The sequence below is a fragment of the Lynx rufus genome, unplaced genomic scaffold (assembly GCF_022079265.1).
Source record: "Lynx rufus isolate CCGP_SWC_20201006 ecotype Redwood Valley unplaced genomic scaffold, mLynRuf1.p SCAF_7, whole genome shotgun sequence".
In the NCBI taxonomy this organism is placed as follows: Eukaryota; Metazoa; Chordata; class Mammalia; order Carnivora; family Felidae; genus Lynx; species Lynx rufus.
In genome coordinates this window covers 119,382,854-119,397,909 of record NW_025814889.1, presented here as the reverse complement: position 1 = coordinate 119,397,909, position 15,056 = coordinate 119,382,854, and the positions used below count along the sequence as shown (strand labels likewise).

General features: G+C 39.6%; 1 protein-coding gene and 1 non-coding gene across 3 annotated transcripts; both read right to left on the bottom strand.

The window, feature by feature from the left end:
- Positions 1 to 6,864: 6,864 nt before the first annotated feature.
- Positions 6,865 to 13,969, bottom strand: SLC25A3 (solute carrier family 25 member 3). 2 transcript variants are annotated; one of them, XM_047066538.1, is made up of 8 exons: positions 13,560 to 13,969; positions 13,166 to 13,326; positions 11,791 to 11,915; positions 9,521 to 9,700; positions 8,866 to 9,047; positions 8,066 to 8,238; positions 7,289 to 7,399; positions 6,865 to 7,205 (listed from the first exon to the last, which is right to left on the bottom strand). In XM_047066538.1, the coding sequence occupies exons 2-8, from the start codon at positions 13,320 to 13,322 to the stop codon at positions 7,045 to 7,047; spliced, it is 1,089 nt and encodes a 362-aa protein (XP_046922494.1). In that variant the 5' UTR covers positions 13,323 to 13,326; positions 13,560 to 13,969; the 3' UTR covers positions 6,865 to 7,044. The 2 variants fall into 2 exon arrangements, with proteins under 2 accessions (XP_046922494.1, XP_046922493.1); XM_047066537.1 differs by lacking the exon at positions 11,791 to 11,915 and adding an exon at positions 11,500 to 11,621 and having other exon boundaries at positions 13,560 to 13,831.
- LOC124502809 (small nucleolar RNA SNORA53) lies at positions 8,310 to 8,560 on the bottom strand. Its single transcript, XR_006960057.1, has one exon. It is a non-coding gene; the product is annotated as a small nucleolar RNA SNORA53 (small nucleolar RNA).
- Positions 13,970 to 15,056: the final 1,087 nt, after the last annotated feature.

The following is a 15,056-nucleotide window of genomic DNA, read 5'->3' as shown; positions in this document are numbered from 1 at the left end:
ATCTACCACTGGGAAATCTAGATGGGGCAGGATCTGAACCCCACTTGCCCTCATTGACCTTTGACTGCCAGGGAGCATAGTATGTATGGTTTGGGCCCTAACTGGAGAACTGCCTATCAGGATCAGAACTGTAGCATTCATTATCCATTTAGAAGGGAAACTAGAAAGGTCATAGCCAGCGAGCTTCAGGAAAAGAATCATGTAAGCCTTCCTGGGTCTTTCATGGCTTTAAGAAACAAGTAAAGATTATCTAAGATAGAGTAGGGAAGTGGCAGCTAGAGCAGTTTAAGGGAGAGGCATCACAGATTGCAGGGGGTCTGCCAAACCTCAGATGGAGAGTGCTCCAAAGGAACACAACTCATATGGTGATGATGTGACCAGAGCAGCCTAAGCAGAGAAGAAAATTCTAACATTTAAAACAGCATTATGTAACTCTACTTATATGAAATTCTAGAAAATGCAAACTATAAAGGCAGAAAATAGATCAGTGGTTGCTTAGGGATGGTGAGAGGTACAGATCACAAAGAGGCACAAAGAAATCTTAAGGAGTAAAGGGTATTTATTATGATGGTTTCACGGGTATATACATGTGTCAAAATTCATCAAATTGTATTCTTTAAATGTGTTTATTCTACATTATTCCTCAATAAAGTTGTGAAATAAAGTACAATAATCTTAAAAAAAAAAAAAAAAACCCACATACCATTAGTCCCAGTTTCAAATGCCTGGCATGAAAGGTGTGCAGATGCACCGAACTAGTCAGAGTATGTAGCTAACTTCCATGACAAAAAGCCCAAGGCACAGGGACCAGCCATTCTAGGATAAGAATTCATAAACTCTGAGTTGACTAGCTCATGTCTGATTTAATTTAGTAGAAACATATACAGTAGAAACATAATAGAAATATAGTAGAAACAACATGAGACTTTGAAATCAGAGAGATCTGGGGTCCAATCTTGGCTCTATCACCACAGAGCTCTGTGGCTTTAAATAAATTTAGTGTATATGAATTTTAATTTCTTCATCTGTAAGTAAAGACAACAATTTCTGCTTCACAAGACTGCTGTGACTATTACCATTAACATACCTTTTTTAAAAGATGTTATTCCTTTTTTTAAGTTTATTTTATTTTGAGAGAGAGAGAAAGAAACACAGGGGAGGTGGGGGAGAGGGAGAGAGAAAGAGAACCCCAAGCAGGCTTCATGCTCAGCATGGAGCCTGAAGCAGGGCTTGATCCCATGACCGCAAGATCATCACCTGAGCCGATTATCAAAAGTCAGATGCTTAACCAACTGACCCACCCAGGAGCCCCACCATTAACATATCTGAAGTGCCTGGCACATCTAATAAAGGACAAAGCCATTAACTAATACAACAAAAGTTACATGGTATGGAACTATTTTTTTGGAAATAGCTCTACACCCCACAGGGTATCACAATAGTACATCCTAATGCAGTACAATACATATAACTTACAAAATATATGTTGACTGTTTCAATAAGGCTTCCTGTCAACAGTAGGGTACTACTAGTTAAGTTTTGGGGAAGTCAAAGCTGTATATGGGATTTTGACAGTGTATGTATGGCGGGGGTGGGGGTGTGGTGGAAATCAGCACCCCTAATACCACCACCCTGAGTTGTTCAACGGTCAACTGTATATAACTTCTTATGCTAAAGAAACAGTATGCAATTCCTAATTTAGCAGCAAGACTGCTATGCACCATGAACATTTTGGACATTTTTTCTATCCCAAAAATGGTATCCCAGAAATGTTAAACTCATTTTTCTAAGTTTCTTTTTTTTTTTTAATTTTAAATTTTTGTTTAAATCCAAATGGATTAACACACAGTGTAATAGTGATTTCAGGAGTAGAATTTAGTGATTCATCATTTACATATAACACCCAGTGCTCATCCCAACAAGTGCTCTCCTTAATGCCCATCACCTATTTAGCCCGTCCCCCTACCCACATCCCTCCAGCAACCTTTTTTCTCTGTATTTAAGAGTCTCTGGTTTGCCTCTTTTTATCTTATTTTTCCTTCCCTTTCCCTATGTTCATTTGTTTCTTAAATTCCACATGAGTGAAATCATACATGTATCTTTCTCTGACTTATTTCACTTAGCATAATACACTCTAGTTCCATCCACGTTGTTGCAATGGCAAGATTTCTTTTCGATGTCCGAGTAATATTGCATTGTATATATATGCCACATCTTCTTTATCCATTTGTCGTCAGTTGATAGACATTTTGGCTCTTTCCATAATTTGTCTATTGTTGATAGTGCTGCTATACACATCAGGGTGCATGTGCCCCTTCGAATCACCATTTTTGTATTTTTTGGATAAATAGCTGGCAGTACAATTGCTGGGTCATAGGGTATTCCTATTTTTAATTTTTTGAAGAACCTCCATACTGTTTTCCAGAGTGGCTGCACCAGTTTGCATTCCCACCAGCAGTGCAAGAGCGTTTCCCTTTCTCTGCATCCTCGCCAACACCTGTTGTTTCTTGTGTTGTTAATTTTAGCAATTCTGACAGCTGTGAGGTGGTATCTTATTGTAGTTTTGATTTGTATTTCCCTGATGATAAATGATGTTGAGCATCTTTGTGTGTGTCTCTTAGTCACCTGGATATCTTCTTTGGAAAAGTGTCCATGTCTTTTGCCCATTTTTTCACTGGATTGTTTTTTGGGTGTTTACTTTGATAAGTTCTTCATAAATTTTGGATAACCTTTTATCAGACGTCATTCGCAAAGTCATTTGCAAATATCTTCTCCCATTCTGTCAGTTGCATTTTAGTTTTGTTGTTTCCTTCACTGTGCAGAAGCTTTTTATCTTGATGAGGACCCAATAGTTCATTTTTGCTTTTATTTCCCTTGCCTCCAGAGACAGGTCTACTAAGAAGTTGCTGTGGCCAAGGTTAAAGAGGTGGTTGCCTGTTTTCTCCTCTAGGATTTTGGTGGTTTCCTGTCTTACATTTAGGTCTTTCATCCATGTTGAGTTTATTTTTGCGTACGGCATAAGAAAGTGGTCCAGTTTTCCCAACACCATTTGTTAAAGAGACTTTATTCCATTGCATGCTCTTTCTTGCTTTGTAAAAGATTAGTTGGCTATACATTTGTGCGTCCATTTCTGGGTTCTCTATTGTTCCATTGATCTATGTGTCTGGTTTTGTGCCAGTACCATACTATCTTGATGATTACAGCTTTGTAATACAGCTTGAAGACCAGAATTGTGATGTCTCCAGCTTTGGCTTTCTAACATTACTTTGGCATTTGGGGTCTTTTCTGGTTCCATACAAATTTTAGAATTCTTTGTTCTAGCTCTGTGAAAAATGCTGGTGTTATTTTGGTAGGGACTAGTAAACTTGTTTTAAAACATGGTGAAACGTTTCAAGCTTTCACACAATAAAGATGACTTGATTCAGCTGTTACTTCTTCTGTTCAATTTTGTTGTGTCATAAGGTATTCATAATTTAGCAAAAATCAAGTTTTCTCAGTTTTAATTGCTTTTAAAGACAATTTGAAACATATCTGACCCTCCTGGAAACTACTAGGCAATTCTATCTTGTCCTAGCATTACAACATAATTCTATTAAACTAATCACATATACTCATTCCACTGAGTTCTGCTTTATGGAGTGGACATTTTCTTAAACCAAATGTGAAAAACAATGCTCTTAAAATGTCATATTATTTCAGTATGAATAAATTTTAAAATGTAAAATGAGAATCACAAAACTTTAAGTGGGCATTTTTCTTGAATTTCTAGGCTGAGATGGCTTTCTCTCAGAAATAGCTTTGAAATATATCTCTATACAGGTAACAAGTGACTCTTAACAAGTTGAACACAATACACTTGTAAATACCCTCAAATAAAAGCTGTCTTTCTTGAAAATAAAACTCTTGTGGTGCCTGGGTGGCTGTCGGTGAAGTGTCTGACTTTGGTTCAGGTCATGATCTCAGTTCATGAGTTTGAGCCCCACATCCGGCTGTCATCGTGGTTCTCACTTTGGATCCTATCTCCCTCTCTCTCTGCTCCTCTCCTGCTCACGCTCTCTCCCTCTCAAAAATAAACATTAAAAAAATAATAAAATAATAAATAAGGGGCGCCTGCGTGGCTCAGTCGGTAAGTGTCTGTCTTTGGCTCAGGTCATGGTCTCACAGTTCATAGGTTCAAGCCCCGCGTTGGGCTCTGTGCAGCTCAGAGCCTGGGGCCTGCTTCAGATTCTGTGTCTCCCTCTCTGCCCCTGCCCTGCTCATGCTCTCTCAAAATAATCAAACATTGAAAAAAATGTATTTTTAGTAAATAAAAATAAAACTCTTACAGGGAGAGCTGGCTGAACTGCATATCCTGTTTTCAAGTCCAATCTATCTTTGGGTTGGCTTAAAATATGTGTATTTCCATCCCTACAGGTTCTTCTTACATGATTCACACTCCTCCCAACAGGAGAAGTTCCTTTCCCCTGAAGCTGGGATTTAGTCTTCTGAGACTTCTGATGTCATGACAGAGTATAGTGAAGTGATGCTATGACTTCCACAGTGCTAAGTACTAAAGAAGATCCATGTTCTGCCTGGCTCCACCTCAAAGCCCTGAAATTATGTCCAAATGCCCTGGAGCCACCATGCTGTAGATCTTAAGGAAACACTGAGCCAGTAACAGAGAGATGAGATGATGCTTAGAATAGCTCTATAGCCCAGATAAGTTAAAAAAAAATTTTGGGGGGGGGGGGCACCTAGGTGGCTCAGTCAGTTGAGCATCCAACTTCGGCTCAGGTCATGATCTCACGGTTCAAGCTCTGCGTCGGGCTCTGTGCTGACAGCTCGGGGCCTGGAGCCTTCTTCAGATGGAAGCTCTCTGCTCCTCCCCTGTTCACACTCTGTCTCTCAAAAATAAAGATTAAAAAAATTAAAAAGGAAAAAAAATTTTTAAAGCTCTACATCTAACGTGGGGCTTTAACTCACAACCCTGGGATCAAGGGTTGTATGCTCTACACCATTTGCAACTACATGGATGGAACTAGAGGGTATTATGCTAAGGGAAATTAGTCAAAGACAAATATGACTTTGCTCATATGAGGACTTAAGATACAAAAGATAAACATAAGGGAAGGGAAGCAAAAATAATATAAAAACAGGGAGGGGGAAAAAACATAAGAGACTCTTAAATATGGAGAACAGGCGAACTGGAGGGATTGTGGGGAGGGTGGATGGGCTAAATGGGTTTGGGGCATTAAGGAATCTATTCCTGAAATCATTGTTGCACTATATGCTGATTTGGATGTAAATTTTAAAAACATATTAAAAAAAAAAAAAAAAAAAAAAAAAAGAGTTGTATGCTCTACCAAGCCAGCCGGTGTTCAGCGTTAAAGCTTTTAAAAAGGACCTCAGAGCTACCACCTGACTATTTAACTTTATAAGACCCAAAGCAAAGAGTCCAGCAGAGATGCTCCTGAATTCCTGACCTGAGATTTTAAGTCTGAAGCCATTAGATTTCAGCTGATTTGTTACACAGCAATACTAACACACACTGGTGATGCCAGTTATGTGGGTTCAGACTACACCTGTACCTTTTAAGTCTGGCTCACACTGCACCCACAACCCTTTCTCTCTGCAACATTGGTAAAGTAAGTCTATAATCTTAAACAAAACAAGTGATGACATAGAGAAGTTAACACACAACTCAATGTATCTGGTTCCTAAACTTAGTTCACTCACCTTACAACATGGGTTTGTAGTGAAAACATCTCTCTCCCTCAAGACTCCTTATAAGTTTTTTCCTGAGGCCCCATCTATATACTTTACACAAGCGTTGTCAACTCAATCCAGATACTGGAAGCCCCAAGGTAAATTATAATCAGACTTGAAAAATGTTAGATTGGGCTGTTAACACTTCCTAACCAAATATAAGCGGAACCTCAACAGTGGCTTACTTTCTAGGTGCTTTTACAGCTACATTTTTTGTAATTTAGAAAGTCAGGTTTGTATGAAGAGAATTGTTACCTCAGGTAGTTTTGGCTTTCACATGCTTTGGTCCTTTTAAAAACTATCATTTTAGGGGTGCCTGGCTGGCTCAGTCAGTAGAGCATGTGACTCTTGATCTTGCAGTTGTAAATTTGAGCCCCACAATGGGTGTGGGATTAGAGACTACTTCCAAAAAATAAAATCTTGAAATAAAATTACAAAAAATAACTATCATTCTAACAATCAGTCTAATTTAGATTACTTTCTACACCCAATGTAGGGCTCAAACTCACAACCACTCCTCCAACTCCCCACCAGGGACCACTAGATTTACAAATGAGGATTAGTTGGGGTGCCTGGGTGGCTCAACAGTTAAGCTTCCTAACTCTTGATTTTGGCTCAGATCATGATCTCAGTCATGAGACTGAGCCCTGTGACAGACTCAGGGGCTGAGCTTAGAGCCTGCTTAAAATTCTCTCTCCCTCTCCCTTTCCTTGCTCACTTGCACTCTCCCCCAAATAAGATAAATAAATAATAAAATAAAAACAAATGATATTAGCAAACTCATTAGGAGTTTTTAAAGTATAGTACGTGTTGCAAAAATCTGATTATAGGCTGAAATTTACTTCTCAAAATATAACCACAAATATTTATCCATATTTCAATTTAACTACAACTAAATCAAGTTTTTTGAAAATTCAGGTATGTTTCTTAAAAATATAGGAACTCTCTTGTTTGACAAAACTTGAAACACATGACAATTTATGAGTAGGGATCAGAGTACTAAACCAACAGTGGTTAATTTGCATTTTTTTCCTTGAGGTTTTAACACTTAATCCTTTCCATTTTAGCATTAAATCTTTAGAAACTAGTTTTCAAAATAACCATCAAGTCACAGACAAATCATGAACAGCTGGGTTTATTTCAAGAGTAAGTTTGAAACTCTCGCCTTAGGCAAGAGTACTACAGTAATTCTATCAGGAATAGACAATTTCCTACACTGTCAAATATATAAAAGTTTCTCTTGCACTTTCCTCAACACTGATCAACAAGCAGATCCAGTCCACATTTGCTTTGATCAATCTACTGAGTTAACCCGAGCTTCTTCTTCAGAGACTCTGGCATCTCAGGTGGAGGAGGGCGAGGGAGCCTGAAGTAGACCTTCACAGAGTCATAGATGAACCACTGTAGCGCAGTCAGAGTGCCAATCATGATGATACGGGCAAAGAGTCCCTTCCATACACCTGGTTGAAACATAACACATGAATGAGAAATGAAATATACCTAAGTGTTACTCTTGGTTTAGAGGAGCAAAAAAGAATCCTACCTTTAAATCCAAGTCTCTGGAGGACTTGAGAAGCACTGCTACCTTTCTCTTTATTCAACACAGATACCACAGAATCAGCAGGGTGAGAAACAATTGCACAGAAGACTCCAGCTGAAAAAAGTCAAGATAAATAATCCAGCATGGGATCAATTTAAAAAATTCATTAAAACAACCAACAACCTTTTCCTAATTTTTAGTTATTTAAAAAAAAATGAAATTTAGAGTGAGACTGACAAAAGTTATATGGCAGTCTACCCCATGTAAAACAATCCTCCAAAAGTCTTTATATTCACATTTTAATCAGCACTTTCTTTGTGTTAAAAATGTATTCTTGAGGGGCACCTGGGTGGCTCAGTCAGTTGAAAGTCTGACTCTAGATTTCAGCTCAGGTCATGATCTCGTGGTTCCTGAGATCAAGCCACACGTAGGGCTCTGCACTAGCAGTGTGGAGCCTGCTTGGGATTCTCCCCCATTCTCTCTGCCCCTCCCCCGCTCACATTCTCTCTCAAAATTAAAAAAAAAAAAAAAAAAGTATTCTTGAAAAACAAACCAAAAACCCAAATGATGAGGGAGTGAAATCAATACATGCCAAAACTTAAGACATGCAAACAAGAAAACAATTCTTTCAGAAGCTAACAAGCATTTATGAATCCTAGAAGGCATATAAAATGCTATGGGAAGACTTCTTTGGAATACTTTTTTCCTCACAAAAAGAGGCCAATAATGGAAATGATTATTTGTTCTTAATTTCATAAACATGCTCTAAATAATTCATACCTATGTAACCTGCCACAAATGTTACAACCAGTTGCTCTGGCTTTGAACATTCACTTCGGGGCTTGGGAACCACAAACTTGTACAATGCTTCAACAGTACGTTCAAAGCACGCAAATTTCATCATGGTATATGGTATCTGTCTCATCCAGAGAGGAGCAACTCCCTTGTAGAATCTAGGAAATCAGGAGACTTATTTTACTCAGCTGTCTTTATTCACCTAGCAGAGATTTTCATTATTAACAGAAGTGTCCGCACACCAGTCAAGTCCTGATAGCAAAAAAAAATGGCAGCACAATTGCATGTCATTTCTATCAGAACCTAGGACTAACATGCAGGTATATTTATCTCACATGCCAATGACTCAAGCACCTTTGACTATACAACCGAAGAAGTTGTTGGATGTTTCTCTGACTGGAACTACAAGAAACAGAAAGTTTACAAGTAGAACTCAGTTCAAGATTAGCATCCACAAAGGTGGATCTAAGGAAGCATGTTGTGGCCAGACTATATGCCAATTCTTAGCTGGTAAACACAGATGACAATTCTAACAAGCTCTTCCCAGAAGTTAACAGTTAATGTCAAATATCGAGTTATCTGCAGACTGACCAGTTCTTTCTTAAGAAAAACCTGTAATTCAGGGCTCATGCTATGTATCAACTTGTCCTTGCCCGTTACGTTCTACTTAAGGGAGAAACAGACATTAAATAACATAATAGTTTAAAAAAAAAAGTTTGGTAGGTTTACTGCTAACAAAAGCACTTCCCTTCTTATACTATAACTTTAGACAAATGTTTACTTACGCTTTTAAACCTTCTTCTTTATACATTTTGGGAGCTGCATCCCTCAAAGTGTTGGCATAACCTGGTTGGGTTTGAATTCGAACCTTAGCAGCTTCCATAGGAGCCAGGGCAATGTCAGCAAAGAATTCAGCACTGGCAGAGGCAGCCAAATACAGTGATGTGCGCCAGAGATAGGCATTCTCCTAATTGAAAAGCGTAAGAAGGAACATGTACTGCTGCTGCATTGGCTGTTTTCAATTAAGGGACAATTCAAGGAAATAGTTACATTTCAGGATGAGACTGAAAGTTTATAATCTCTCATAACCTTATCAACCATAGTACAATGTGAATTATTCTTTGAACATCTAGGTGCCAACATCTAGTTGGCCCTTGAACTACACAAGGAATCCGAGACCTCTTTAAAAAAACTCAAAATCCAACTTACTTGGGAATGAGCCCAGTAGAATAAAAACAGCACTGAGATTTTTAAAAATGTATTTTTTCTCATTCAGTCTCTCCTGATTTAAAGTATGTTGCTTACCCTTTTTGAGACCATTTCTTCAGTTCTAAAATAAGGTGAGCAAAACACAAAAAAAAAAAAAAAAAAAAAGATCCTTTTTGGTCTTAAACTTTAAGTTAAAGCTTAGGACTTCAATTTCAAAGTTAAATTACATACCTCTCCAAGCATGTTGCTATACAAGACTTTGAAAACTTCATAAAAGCCAAACTTGCAGAGCCCCTGCATAGAGTAGCCAATGAAAGTCGGAGCCCATCCTTTAGCCAAACCACGAACACCATCCTCTTTCAGTGTAACTGAGAATCCATTAAATATGCCCTTGTACTTTTGGGGGTCCACCTTTATTTAAAACAAGAAGAAAAAAATTAATTTAACCAAAGAGCTATCACTTCTCATAAATATTAAATTTTGCTATTATTAGTCTTTCCTTTTGGTTCTATAATAAACTTCAGTAACTACACACAAGATAGATAAATACAAGTTCACTGCATGGTATCAACTGAATATCTAGAATTATCTTTGTAAATGTAACTTTATACATTAAGGTCTTTCAGTCAGAATTAATTTGGAGGGTTACTTAAGATGGTAAAATTCCTAGAAAAATACATAAAACTGACTCAGATTTTTCACCATCCAACTCTACCACTTTAAAAAATTTAGTTTTAAAGCTACTGCCTAGGTAATAAGTCTATATCCCTAATGTATGTTAGCCTGTTAAGCAGTTTATACTACGAAGTTTTATGAAGTTAAGACAAATTTAAAAAATACAAGCTGAGGGGCGCCTGGGTGGCTCAGTCGGTTAAGCGTCCGACTTCAGCTCAGGTCACGATCTCGTGGTCCGTGAGTTCGAGCCCCGCGTCGGGCTCTGGGTTGATGGCTCAGAGCCTGGAGCCTGCTTCCGATTCTGTGTCTCCCTCTCTCTCTGCCCCTCCCCTGTTCATGCTCTGTCTCTCTCTGTCTCAAAAATAAATAAACATTAAAAAAAAAAAATTAAAAAGAAAAAAGCTGAGAAGGTACATGGACATAATGAGAATTTATCTTTTGACTTAAGAAGTTAAATTCACTTCAAGAGACGTGCGTTAAGTTTCAGCAAAGGTATATTTCATATCCATTCTATTAACTAATGGGAAAAGAAAAAAAAAATCTTATTTCACTATATCTGCCAGTACTAAAATGGCTGGTATACATCACCTTCCTGCCTGCTAACATTATTTCACTTTCCTTTACTTCACCTTCCTCTCTCTTTTAGGTAAGTGGACTTCTAATCTTGTTTGGGACAAATAAATTTTTGACATTTGATTATTTTTTTTCAATAATCCTAATTTAAAATACTCTAATTGCAAGAAACTTTTATGTAAACATACAGGAAGCTATGCCTACATAATTTTAACACTAAAATAATGAGTATTTTTTTAATGTACATAATGTTCTGCCCTGATCTTATCAGTAAACAGGGACATGAAGTTACTTCAAAAATACACAAATGATTACCCACTCTGTCATGTAACTGCTTATAAAATGACAATTTGGGAGCATAAAGAACCGGCAGGCCTTGAAGAGAAACTCTAGTCAAAACAGTCCAGCAGCAAAAACAAAAAACATTTATAGCCAGGGTTTGGGATCCAAAAATCTGCCTACAATTTTATTTTTCAAAGAGAGGCATTCCAGGGCATCTGGCTGGCTTAGCCTATGGAGCATGCAACTAACTCTTCATTGCAGGGTTAAGTTTGAGCCTCATGTTGGAGGTTACTTAAAAATAAAATCTTGAGGCACACCTGGGTGGCTCAGTCAGTTAAGTGTCTGACTCTTGGTTTTGGCTCAGGTCATGATCTCATAGTTTCACGGGTTCAAGCCTCACATCGGTTTCTGTGCTGGCAGTGTGGAGCCTGCTTGGGATTCTCTCTCCCTCCTGTGCCCCCCACCCCCTGACTCAAGCAGTCTCTGTCTCTCTCAAAAAATAAACAAAACAAAACAAACAAAACCAATTAAAATAAAGATCACGAGTTAAGAAAATTTGGGTTTGGTTTCCTAAAGTTTCTAGCAGTTGTAATGTCTTCAAATTTGTGAAGCTCTTTAAAAGTATTTGCAATTAAATCACACATGGAAGATACATTCAATGTTGCCGTCTCAATACAAACCTGCATACGGCATTTCACTAAATCCAGAGGAACGACAGCAGTGTGTGTCAGACCACAACTTAAGACCCCACCAAAGCCACACAGTGCATAAAACTTCATGGAGCCATATTCGCAACTGTACTCTGTAGTAAGACAAGACACACCATGCATTTCAATATAAATCTCATGTTACTGGTTATCAACTTACCTCCTGGACAGTTAGGTTTCCACGCAGCTTGTTAGATGCTTATGTTTTACAACTTAAAAGCCATGCTTCAAAAATACACTTTTAGTCCAGCATGCAAAACAAACCTGCATTCTGCATTTAACCAGATCTAGAGGAACCAATGCTGTATGTGTTGTGCCACAGCTAATAATTCCTCCAAGTCCACAAAGGATAAAGAATCTGCCAGATCCATAGTCACAGCTATACTGCTCTGTTTGGTTGAAAAAAAAATCAGGTAAATATTTCTTCAGAGATGACTAAGGCCATGGGAATGAAAGAGAACTAAGATTCCCTGGGAGATAATGCTATCACAAATGAACAACTTTGGCCACTGTTTACAATTAGGTTGAAAGATAATTTTCCACCTAGTTTAACAAGACATTTACTACCAAAATCAAAGAATCATTTAGATTATGAAGGTACTATGAGACATTACCTATTACCTATTTTGCCATACTAAATGTTTCCTACAACATTAATAGCTCTTCCAATTAAAATTAAACTTCAAGTTATTAAGTGCTAATAAAAACACACTTCAGAGTACAAACTCAGAGCACTGGACAAGTAAAAAGCTTGCAAACTTCTAAGTATACCCCAGCCACTAACCAATACTATCTCCACCTATGGATTCATATAAGTATAAAACGAAACAAATTCCTGCAATCAAATACATTTACTACTACACAACAGTATAAGGACTTTTTTATCCACACTAAAGACATAACAAAACACATAAAGGATTTAAAAAGTTTAGATTTTACAGGCACACGATATAGATAACATCTACAGGACTCCTATAATTTGGTGTTTGGATTTCTCTGTACATTACACTCCGCTGGGATTCAAAACACACAATTAAGCTAAAGTTGAGTCTAACCAAAAAGAATCCGGAGAGATAAGACTAAAGGGATCCCTACCAATTACTATGGCCTTTTAATAGCCTATCTGGGGCTGCTGTCACCTCCTCCACCAATTACATTAAAACAAGAGACCCAATTATCTCTCATACCTTGGGTCAAGGAATATTAGACTTTGGGAACACTTATGAGAGAAAGGAGTATTTTTAATAACCAAAGTCAAATCAAGTAACAGACAATACAATTAGAAAGAACTGCAGGTGGCCTGCAGCTACGAACGAGAGTTCACCCAATACTTAGCCCGCTGACCAGGCAGGTTACTGAGGAGAAGATAAGACGCTAGTGACGGCCTCTATAGCTTTACTTTCTCGAGGACGTGGAGGTCACAGAGGGAACTGTGCCTAGGCCGTTCCACGCCCTTGAGAGAGGGCCAAGGATCCGACACACGGCCTAGGGCGGAAAGGGCTGACATCCTAGGGCAAGCAACTGGGCGCCGTCCTGTGGTGCAGAAAACCAAGTGTGTCCTTCTCCGTCCTCTAGGCCACTAAAGCCGAATAAGCCACGACGAACATAACGACCGAATCGGGCTAGGGTCTAAACTCACCTTCCACAGCGGCTGCTGCCAGATTGCGGGAGCGGCGGGGCGGACCCGGAGGCCCCGCGGGGCTGCTGCGGGGGCCCGCGAGGCCATCGTGTACCAGCTGCAGGTGGGGCGCGTTGAAGGGGTTTGCCCGCGCCAGATGCGCCACAGACGAGAACATCGTCCTAAGGGAACAGGGAGCAGCGGTCAGAAGAAAGGCAAAGAGACCCGTCAGACAGCCAAAGTCACCGGCACCCTAGGACCCCGACACGGGCCTTCCTTCTGCCCGCCTCCGCGCCCTTGAGGAGGTCATGGCGGCCTCCACAAGGGAGGAGGTCGACCAGGCCTGCAGTCTAAGCAGCTCCCCACAGGGATTCCATTCCCCGCACCCACTGGGGGGAAGACCCGGCACACTCACTTCCTAAGATGGCGAACACACAACCGCTCCTTCGGAAAGGCTGCGGCTCACAGAGGCCGAACGTCCTCCTGGCCCTTAGATCTGTGCCCTTCGCGCGTCGTCAGCGTGACGCACGTTACGCGTCACTACAGCTGGGGCACCCATTGGTGAAGAAGAGCGCCGGTGCCGTGGCGTCATCACGTTCACCTAGCAACCATATCCCCGCCCCCGCCTGCCCCGGCACTTCCGGCCCGGCTTCTGCGCCGGAGGATTCGTTCTGCGCAGGCGCACATTCCGGGGCCGGGTTTTTGAGTGGTGTGCGGTAGTGCTCGGTGACCTCCTGTTTTTGTCTGCCTTCACCTTCAAGAGTCTTTCTTTGACGCAGGAATTCCAGACTTTTACATTTAGATGAGTCCCAGGGTGGTAGTCATTTAAACAAACAGAAAAAAAAAACCCTGAATGATGGATGATACATTATTTCGGTGTTGCAGTTAAGAATGTTACTGCAGTATTTTGTGTTAACAACGTCTGCCATTAAGGTACTTTTTTTTTAAGTTTCATACATTGACATTACACATAGACATGTCTGCATTTTCCAATAGACCACAGGAGAGTATTTCAAAAGAAAATGTGCAACAAGAACTCTTTAGACAAGACAGCTTGGGGGTTCATCACAATAGTTTATATGACATATTAAAACATTCAATAAATGCATTTTAACACTACTTGATAAACCAGATTGAAAGTGATTAGCAGAAGATTTGTTCAATAAATTTAGAAAACCATCATTAGACTCAGTTAACTGGGGGAGTTGAGTAGTTTAAACTCCTGTTAGAATTCTGGCTCTGACCTTGTCCTGGCTCTTGATAAAGTAACTTTGGGAATTCACTTGATCTCTATAAACCTGTTTCTTTAAAAAAAAAAAAAAAAAAAAAAATTTTTTTTTCAACGTTTACTTATTTTTGAGAGACAGAGAGAGACAACACATAAGGAGGGGAGGGACAGAGAGAGAGGGAGACACAGAATCCAAAGCAGGCTCCAGGCTCTAAGCTGTCAGCACAGAGCCCAACGCAGGGCTTAAACCCACAAACCATGAGATCATGACCCAGGCTGAAGTCAGACATTTGACTGAGCCACCCAGGCACCCCTGAACTTGCTTCTTCAAAGTAGCATGGAAGCAGGGAGCAGCCCCATCGTCTTGTACCAAAAGTACAGAGCCTGTGCTTGATTTAATGCTCTGTTGTCACCATTTTGGAATTCTTAATAATTTGTGAACAAGACGCCTTCATTTTGCACTGAAATTACAAATTACAAATTACCTGGTCCTGGGATGAGAGTAACATCCATCTTGCAGAGTTTATGAGAACTCAATGAGACAATGTCTAAATGTGGGGATTTTAGCCAAGAAGCAGAGCTGGTGAAGGGGTCACTGGATGGTAAGTTACTAAGAAGGTAGGGGAAATCTTGCTAAATTGACCTAACAGGATTCTTACTGAAGGCAGGCCAAGATAATCAGAT

Coding starts and splice junctions, on each gene's coding strand:
- SLC25A3 (XM_047066538.1), bottom strand. CDS start 13,322: ATGTTCTCGTCTGTGGCGCATCTGGCGCGGGCAAACCCCTTCAACGCG. Junction 8,239..8,865: donor AAAGAAGAAGGTTTAAAAGC/GTAAGTAAACAT, acceptor CTGATTTCCTAG/ATTCTACAAGGGAGTTGCTC. Junction 7,400..8,065: donor ATTTGTGGCAGGTTACATAG/GTATGAATTATT, acceptor GACTTTTTTCAG/CTGGAGTCTTCTGTGCAATT.